Source organism: Grammomys surdaster, unplaced genomic scaffold, assembly GCF_004785775.1.
Source record: "Grammomys surdaster isolate TR1022 unplaced genomic scaffold, NIH_TR_1.0 125832, whole genome shotgun sequence".
NCBI lineage: Eukaryota > Metazoa > Chordata > Mammalia > Rodentia > Muridae > Grammomys > Grammomys surdaster.
The window spans coordinates 2,070,785-2,080,774 of NW_021620660.1; the positions used below are offsets into that span (position 1 = coordinate 2,070,785).

At 41.9% G+C, this 9,990-nt stretch overlaps 1 protein-coding gene across 1 annotated transcript; it reads right to left on the bottom strand.

The window, feature by feature from the left end:
• Positions 1-4,792: 4,792 nt before the first annotated feature.
• On the bottom strand, positions 4,793-7,051 carry Pyurf (PIGY upstream reading frame). Its single transcript, XM_028789406.1, has 2 exons — positions 6,814-7,051; positions 4,793-5,629 (listed from the first exon to the last, which is right to left on the bottom strand). The coding sequence occupies exons 1-2, from the start codon at positions 7,011-7,013 to the stop codon at positions 5,488-5,490; spliced, it is 342 nt and encodes a 113-aa protein (XP_028645239.1). The 5' UTR covers positions 7,014-7,051; the 3' UTR covers positions 4,793-5,487.
• Between the last annotated feature and the right edge of the window lie 2,939 nt (positions 7,052-9,990).

Below are 9,990 nucleotides of genomic sequence, written 5' to 3' on the forward strand. Positions count from 1 at the left end.
ATGTGGGTTTTAGGCATTTAAAATGATGTCCTCAGGCTTGATAAAGCACTTTTCCCCACTGAGCCATCTCCTCAACCCTGATCCTCATAATTCTATATAAACAAAAGGTTTTCTAATTCTCAGGATGAACCTAAGATGGTCATTGATAAGACTTCCTGGTAAGCTCCCTGTGCTTATTCAGGCAGCACTAATTGAATTCACTGGGTTATTTAAAAAGGGGGGGGCAGGATATGAAGGAGGGAGGGCCATATGTTAGGGTTGAAATTGAGGGTATATATGATCAAAGTACACTATATGTATAAGACTGTCTAAGAATAAGTCAAACCACTAAAAATTAGTAAGGCTTGTCTGAGTCGTGCCTTCCCTGCTTTGTACTAAGCCTTATTTTAGAAATGTCATGACAGCCAAGTGTAATGGCTCATGAGTGCAATACCAGCACCCAGGAGGCAGGATGATTTATAGGAGCTTCAGCCTGAGCTTAAAGAGCCTGCCTCAAACAAACCAGGAGCAGGAGAGATGCCTCAGGAGTTAACAGCACTTCCTGCTATATCAGAGGATCAAAGTCTGGGTTCTAATTACCCACATATACCTGCAACACCAGACCCAAGGGATCTGCTGTCTTTTCAGTCTCCTTGTCGCCTGCACACATGTGTGAGCATACTCACACAGACATGTATGAATAAAATAAATCTATAAAAAATAAACAAATAAAAATGTTGCAATGGTAATCTACCACACAGAAGGTTCTGAGGTGCAATCCAGCACCCAAAGGAAAACAAAATTTTGGAAGAAGAGTTTACTGTCTAGACAGAAGACAAAAAACAGGCAATCATGATACAGTGTAAAATACTAAAATGTAAGGTGTCTTTTAAATTGATACAAAATTACATATACTCAAGGGGCATGATACATGTATACATTATACTGTAATCAAATAAGGAAACTAATTGCTCTATCCATAAACATTTTGTTAGGGATATATATTGTATTTCATAAAATGTCATGAAGTTTAGTCACCGTATTGTGCTACAGAACATTACATTTTAATGCTTTTAACTGAAGTATATGGTACTTTAGATAGTAAAAACTTTCGGCCTAAGGAATTAGAATCTGTACATTTTGGTTCTTATTTTTTTGTAAACAGAAATTTTCTCAAAATGAAGAGGAATGTTATACAGTAGTGAAGAAAACTGACTTAGGCCAACTTTCTGGATTCTTCTATTTTGATCTAATGAGTAAATGCTATTTTAAGTCAGGATTTTGTTTTTGTTTGCTTGTGGATTTTTGTTTTGTTTTTGCTAATAAGTAAAATTTTAATAGCACACATACACACACAAAGATCATGTTACAAGGAAAGAAAAGCAACATTTTTGGGCCTCCAGTTTTATTCATATAGCCATTCTACTTGAAATCATTTATATTTCTTCCTCTGAGATCAAGCTGAAATATCACCCAGAAACCTGAATTAAGCATTCCTGTGTCCATTGCTGTAAAATGTAAGAGAAATTCTGAACTTAGTCTGAATCAGATGTGAAAGTAGAATAGACAAGAGTTCCATGTTCGTGTAGATACCAAACATCTGGGCCAGTGTCTATAGCTAAGACCAGTGCTTCTCAACCTTCTTAATGCTGTGACCCTTTTAACATGGTTCCTCATGTTGGTGGCCCCAAACCGTAAATCCATTCCATTGCTACTTCACAACTATAATTTTGCTACTGTTATGAATCATAATATAGGTCATGACCCACAAGTTGAGAACTGCTGGATGAAAATAAACAAATAATTAGCTTCCATGTGGCAACCTAGACACTAAGCAGACATAACCTGCACTGTTCTGATAACTGTCATTTTGCAAAACTTATTTTCTAGCTCTGTATCCCCTGCAGATATATTCATAATGTCTATGAGAATTTAAATGTACCTCTTACATTGAGAATTATGAAGCAATAAGACTCTCATTAAACACACAAACAAGGATTACCACTGATGAGACACCAGCTACACTTCCTGAAGTTAACTTAGAGAACATTCTCACTGGCGAACACATGTAGAAGACATGTATTTTTGTATGCTGTGCAGGCAGAAGTTCATCTGCCTGGTTTACCACGTCACCATATTATCAGTTCTATAGTGAGTATGCAATATTTGATGAGGAAAAAAAAAAACCTTGAGAATTCCCACAGCCCGGCAAATGCAATAAGCAAAAAACACCTTTCTCCCTTTGTGCATATGTAGTTGGATCAGGTGTTAATTTTAGTGCCATTTTTGCTTCAGTAAATATTTCTAAAGGGCCAATGGTGAAAATTAAAAACTTAAATAACCATCATGGTGTATGCTCACATATAGTTATATTTATTTGATGCATTCTTAAGCCTGCCACTGTTACTACTATCTAACTTCTACAACACGGGTCACTGAGGTCATGTCCATGAACGGTACCTTAAATTCCTGACAGTCTCAGAGGTCAACCTTTGATAGGAAGACCTATCAAAAAGATTGAATACCTATGATGAAAGGAGCTAGTTTGGGTTTGGAGAATAATTGGTAAGGATGCCCCATATTATCTTCTTGTAGATGCAAAGAGTGAAAAAATAGAATATTCAGGAATTTTGTTCACGGGATATATTCTGTATCACTGACCTTTTCATAGTCAACTTTTACAATTACGAATAAAATCTTAAATCAGTTACTACCGAAGCAATAAAACTATCATTTGAAAAAAATCTTAGCATTATTTAGAAAATTTAATTAACTGAATCTTAATGTAGACAAGTGTAAAATATTTTTTCTTATTTAAACATAAAGGAAACATGTTATTCTGTGCCTACTAATGTCCTACAACTACATCCACCATCTTAATTAGGATAGGTTTAAATCTTCATTCAAGGGAAAGGGTCATGTTTCCTTGAGAGTTTATTCAGACTCATAGAAAACAATAAAGGTGGGTAGGTAGATATGTCTGGTGTTACCTTTATGTCAACTTGAAACTGTTAAAGTCATCTGAGAGGAGGGAACCTCAGTTGAGAAAATTCCTCCATCAGGTTGGGCTCTAGGCAAGCCTGTAGGGCATTTTCTTAATTAGTGACCCATAGGGGAGGGCCCAACCCATTATGAGGGATTCTATCCACGGGCTGAGAGTCCTGGGTTCGATAACAAAGCAGGCTGAGCAAAGCTTTGAGAGCAAGCCAGTGAAGAGCACCCCTCCATGGCTCTATCTCAGCTCCTGCCTCCAGGTTCCTGCCCTGGTTGAGTTTTTAGTCCTGACTTTCTTTGATGATTAACTGTGATACAGAAATGTGAGCCAAATAAACCCTGTCCTCCCCAACTTGCTTTTGGTCATGGTATTCCATGGCAGCAATAGAAACCCCAACTAAGACACACCTACTGACTATTATTTTCTGAGTAAACTACTAACACATATTAATTATGAAAAATAGACTTCATATTTTTATTCACATATATAATGTATTCTGATCATGTTTATCCCAGTACCCTCTCAATGACTCTTCCATTGAAACACCTTCCTCTTCTTGCTTGATTTCTTTAGTGACCCAATGAGGTTAGTTCGGGTTTTGATAAAAGGTTCTCTAGCTCAAGATGTAGTTGACTGACTTCCTGATCCTGCTGCACCTCTTAAGTCCCTGGCTCAAGTCAATACTAATATGCTTGTTTGCCCACCTGTAAAATGGTGCTATTACTTCCTCTCCAAGTTCTGAGACTAAAGACTATGTACTATGCTAATAACTGCACCCAGGGTTCGTTGCACAAGTAATTCTTTGATGATAGAATAGTTAAATACTGAGCTCCCTTAGAGACAACTTCTCAGCTTCCTAACAACTTCCTAGATTAAGTTAAAAAAGCTGCAACTGACTTATCAGGTTAATACTAGCTTTATGGGCAAAACTGTTCATTTACATTGTCCACAGTTCTCAGTTGGTTAAATGTGAAATTCAGAGCTAAGACCTCCACTGCAGCACCAGAGACACTGTGTGATCTAGTTCAGCTCTGTGTTGACACTGGATAATGTAAGAATGTGACTTATACTTAATGACAATATAATAGGAAACATGTATGACAGGTTTTAACTTTCTCCTTCCAGGGAGAACCATTTACATCTTTTATTAAACTAGTTTAGGAAGCTAGCTCATTAGGAATCAATCAAAGGCCAGTGAGACAATTAGGATGCTAAAGGCCTCACCATCAAGCCTGACCGGCTGAGTTGAGGCTCCAGCACCCAATGGTGCAAGGAGAGAATCAACTCTACAAATCTGTCCTGTGCCTTCCCCATGCTCTGCCTCTTCCACACACAAACACAGCGTAGATTAAGAAATCAGGGGTAGAGGATTTCAGTGGCTACACACTTACCTAACATGCACAAGGCATTGGGCTGGGGTGTGGCCAACCAATTAAATTTATAACCAATTCTTACATTTCTTTAGGGTAAGGACTACAACATTCAGGCTCTGCTTCTGAAATAGATACTATATCATCCTCAGTCAGTTCTGTGACAGCTCTAGAAAACTAAGGCTAAAGGCCTGAGGACTTATCACATTTCCCACGGCAAGAAAAACTGGAGTGTACCTTGAAACACTAAATTTAAAAGGATATAACAGCTTCCCATTCCTGCCTGACCTTACCTACCGAAGGTACCTCACTAGGAAATTATTCTATTTTGAATATTAAATGTCTCTGTACACACAATGTAGTTACATAAACTATTTTCACATCTCTTCCTATCAGACTATTGAGACAAAAACATCCATTCAAACAGACATCCTTCCACCCCTGCACAGTTTGGTGGTAAACTGTGAGCATCTTGTTTTATTACTGATGTAACCATGTGATACCAAAGTAACAAAGGCAAGTTTACAATGTCAGAATTTTCTTATTACCATTGACCATGAAGCCAAACAATATTTCAAATCAGTAACTTTCAAATGAATGGGATGCAAAGCAGGCCTCTGATGATGACTGGTATTGTTAATCTGCATTGAGACATTTCACTGAAATGCTTCCTGTGACACACACAGTTATAAGTGAAAGTCTTCAAAAAACAAGGATAGAACATGTATGAAAAAGCTTCCAGAGCCTGGTCCTAAGCCTGAGAGAAATAAGACATACAGATCTTATTATAAACCAAATGGGTTTATATGTAGTTTTCACAGATGTTGGTGCAGACGTCTCTTACTAATGTATGTGCTGTCCTGGCTATGGTTGTACTACACTTAAAGCGTTTTAGACCTATCTGGTTCCAAAGGTGGAAGAACACACACAGTGGCATGGTACTTGGCAAGAGCAGACTGTAAAAGCAAAGCCTGTCTATGCTGGTGCAGCCCTGGGAAATTCTCCTCCATGAAAGCAGATCAGAATAGTCCCACTAAAGAGAGCAGGGGAAGAACAGTCACTGTTCCGCCCCAACTCCCCTTCCCCATTTTAAAGGTATACAGCATAAGAGAACTCGGTAATTATGCTTTTAATAATCAAGGTCTAGTGCTGTTCAGCTTCTTCTTGTTTCTTATTTTGACGTGTTGTTCTTGCTGCCTGTGGTATCATATTAGGGATCCCGTCGATGACTGGATATGCTATTCCCAACTCTTCATTAATCAATTCATTTGTCGATGCTTCATATCTAAGGGAGAAAAAGAACAAAATGATCTGTGGAAACTGAAAACTTAGAAAGGCTTGATGCTCAATAAAAAGCACCATGTAATATTTATAGTCACTCCTCTAATAACTTTGGTCTTAAAAGCATAGGCCAATCCAACCTTTTCTCTTAGAAAAATCATCTTACAATCTGTAATTATTCCTATCAGAATCGGTATATCTCATATTATCTTTTTTTGTTTTATTCCCAATTTATGACTTAATTCACAGCAGTGACTTGCTTTGGATCTGTCTTGATTCTTTATGGTTCACACACATGGCAGTATACTGGGAATAATAGTCGTTTTAAAAAGATTGAAGCCAGAAGCAGCAGTTAACTCCTGTAATCTCCTGCTCTCGGGAGGTTGAGGCAGGAAAAGTATCACAACTTTGAAGCTTGGCTATATAAAGAGTTCCAGGAAAAAACAAGCCAGCTAGAGAAACTTGTCTCCCCATCCCCCAACACCTTTCAAAAAGAACGGAGATGGCTGGCAAGATCACTAAGTCAATAGTGTGTGTCCTGAGTTCTGATCTCGAGTTCTGATCAGAACCAGAGTTCTGATCCTGTTAAGTATGTGAGCTCCTGAGCCCACCTCGATTTGCTCCAGATTCTGAAATTCCTTCCTAAAATAAATTGGGGAGCGACTTAAGAAGGTAGTGAACAGTGACCTTCTTTTGATACCGCGTGTCTCCCCTTCCTCTCTTTCTCTCTCTCTCTCTCTCTCTCTCTCTCTCTCTCTCTCTCTCTCTCTCTCTCTCTCTCTCTCTCTTTCCTCTCTCTCTCTACACCCTTTCCCCCACTCACACATACACAAACATTCAGGTATGCGCACGCAAAAAGAAAGAGAGGAAGGAAAGAAGGAAAAAACGAACGAAAGGAAGCAAGAAGAAAAAAATGAAAGGCCCAGACACTGGCCCTAACACTGTTTCAACAAGCTCTGGAGCCTAGCCAACCTGAGAAATCCTATCTTTCTTTAAAGCCTCTAGGATAGGTTGTAAAGAGCAGCCAATGGCGAACCAGAGAAAAGCTCAGCGCCGGTCCTGGGCGGGACTGACCCCAGCATGGGGGTCGGCCAGGCGGATCGCGTCCAGGGAGTGGTCTCCTGACCCGCTGGCCGGCCCACAGGCCACCACCATGTCCCCCGGGGAAAGGCGGCAGGTGAGTCTCACCTAAGCGGCTTCTTGGAGAGCGGACACACTAGGAACTCCAGCAGAGCAGGGTGGAAGGTGCGAGGCTGCTCAGCCCTCTCGCTCTGGTCAGCGCAGGACCTGGCCCCGGGTGCCTGCAGACACCTCCGGGCGACCGGAGACGGTGCGCACGGCCTCCGCAGCAGCACCGGGGCGAGCCTGCGGCACGTGGCGCTCAGCATGGCGGCTCAGACAGCTGACAAGGCTGCGCTCGGAGCTTCACGGCTTTCCCAGCACCTTCGCGGCCGGGTCCCCCAGGCCCGGCCCCGCCCCTGCGGCCGGCCCCGCCCCTGTGACCATCCCCGCCCCTATGCCCGGCCCCGCCCCCTGTGCTCTGCTGATTGCTGCTCCAGCGTTGTTGGGGTTGATGTTGTGGTTCCGAGAGAACAGACTGAATTTCCCGGATCAGTGGCTGCTCCACCGCATTTACAACACTGTAAACTAAAGCAGTACTCATTTGGACGTCCAACTTTTCAGCAGAACTAATCACAGAGGTGCCAAGAAGTCAGGGACTGGACTCCAGTCACACGGAACTAGGCTTCAACTTAAATGGTTAGCTTCAAAGAATCTTCAACACAAGCATATCATGTTAGAAGCAACAGCTTGTTTAATATTAATTGTACAACACCGTATCACAACTAAAAATTTAAGGGCCTGAAGAAAATGGCTTTTTTCTTATTCCATAAACTGTGAAGGCTTTTACAACGTGAGGGTTATTAGTCGTGACTACTATGATAAAGCACAACGAATACATGATTGGACCCCTTTGGGGAGGCATAACTAGCAAAATTGCAGTTATGAAGTAGCAATGGAAATAATTTTATGTTGGGAGTCACTACAACATCCTGAATTAAAGGGTCACAGCATTAAGAGAGTTTGCTTTGAGTTGGAGGTGGGAAGTTAAATGGAGGAGCTGAGATTGGGTTAGTGTGTAGGAAAGCTCTTCTGAGTGCTGACACATCTGAGGAGCTTTAGCTGTCTGCTGGCAACCCGTATGGATACTGACATCTCGCCTTGCTAGTCCTTTGAGCTCTTGAGAAGTACAAATGATCTGCCTCAAAGCTTCGACACTATATGTGACCTCTGAGGGAAGGGACAAGAAAGGCAGGAACAGGCCTCCCTCAGCTGGTCTTCCGGCAGAAGCTAACTCTGACCTTGCAGATGCCTCCTCCACACACAAGCTTTCTCCAGCCCAGGGTCCACCATGTCCCAGAGTGTACGCAAAGCTCTCTGACATCTCTGCAAAACACACTGGGCTCTGGAGGTCCCCCAGCTGATGAGGGAGTGTGGAAGGAAATGGCAGGAATTAAGGCCATGAGTGGGACTCAGTGGAAGGCTTGCCTACCATGGATTAAGTCCTGAGTTCTAGCCCCAGGCCTGCAATCAAACAAATTGCAGTTAATGTCTCCACAACTGTGAGCTGTGAGCTGAGAGCAAGTTGGACTGGTTTCTTACTGGGTGAAGTGTAAATGCAGGTCCGTGTGTTTCCTAACCTGTCAATAAGGAAAACAATTTTGTAGCAGTCCCCAGAAGCAATGAAGGATAGGGTATATTAGTTGTAGCATAAATCACTCACTCCTGAGGTGAGGGTTAAACACTGGGGTTAAACATTCTGAAGTTAGATTGTTGTATTTAGAACACCTGGGATGATTCTCCTTCCATCTTCTCACTTCTCATGGCTAAGGGGTGGTGGTGGTATCTAGTTTCACTTCTTAAATAATTTCCTCTCTGTTCCTGATGCCACCTTTCCATCTCTAACTCTCTCCTTAGCCTTCCCAGCCTTGTTGCTATGGCCAGGGGAAGGTGAAGGATACTGTTACCCTAGTGGCCAAGAGTGTCTTGCAATTGTCCATGGGCTTCACTGTGGATTTTCTATCCTGATGAGCTCTACCACTAGGTACCTTGAATCCCTGCCTTGGTTTCCTTTAGTGATGGACTGTGATTGGGATATTTAAGCCAAAGAAACCCTGTACTCCCTAAATTACTTTGGTCAGTGTCCATATGAAAATGCGTATGTGGTGGGTGGGTGGTGTATGTGTGTGCTCATGGGGTCCAGAAGAGATCATCCGATTACTTGGAACTGTAGTTATAGGCCCCGTGAATCTATATGGGTGCGGGGAACCAAACTCTGGTCCTCTGGGAGAGCAGTAAGTGCTTTTAACTGCTAATCCATCTCTCTAGCCTCACAGATGATAAATTTTATAATGCTACTTGTCCTCTCTGAGATTGGTCTTTGGTGATAAGATACCAGGGACTAATTAATTCATCTCCAATTGTACGTATACAACATGGGTTATGTGTCACTTGCATGATTGATGCAAGCCGTTGTGGACTGATCATGAGATTTTATAATTATGATTTTACTTTATGAATTTTTTTGACTCTAGGATATAAGGTAAATCAGAGCAAGGTGATTTACTTATTCTCATAGAGAAAAGGGGGGAAAATCCTTTCAAATAGGCTGGCATCGGGTCTGCAAGTCAGCAGACCACCTCAGAGAGAACCTCCTGGTTTTGTCACGTCTGTTATGTTTTGAGGCACTAAGATGCAATCTGCCCCATGACCACGCTGCTTTCCCAGGTGAACTTCCTAAGTCAGAGTTAGGAAGGCAGTGGAGGCATTTAGCTACAAAGACCCTCAAAGGTAGGAAGCTGGTGGAAAGATACTTATGTTATCACACATTATATCGGATAACATACCACACATCACATTCCATGAGGCCCCGTTTCTGTATTACTTACTGAGGTCTTCAAGGCAGGAGAGTGACTCTGACAGAATATCAGTTGTTAGTAGATGGGGCTGCCCACTCTGCAGACACGGAAAACTTGAACATTGAGGATATTTCCTTTGCTGAAGGTGGGAGAAAGATGAACTACACAGCTGAGCACAGGGAAGTACAGCATGCTGGTGAGATGCTACCATGTTGTCCACTTATTATGTCAGTACTGTTTGTTTGACTCAGTTTTGCCCAGTGTGGTGTGCCATCTTTGAGATGGGGCTTGCTCCCACATGGTGTGTGTGATGGGGTCATGGCCATTCTAAGTCACTTTACATTGTGAAAAACAGTGAGCTTTTACAGTTTTTAAGGCTTGTTCTGGGGGACTCCATTACAAAAACAGCTCTCACTCCATTTCGAGGATGGGCATCATGGTGTTCCTG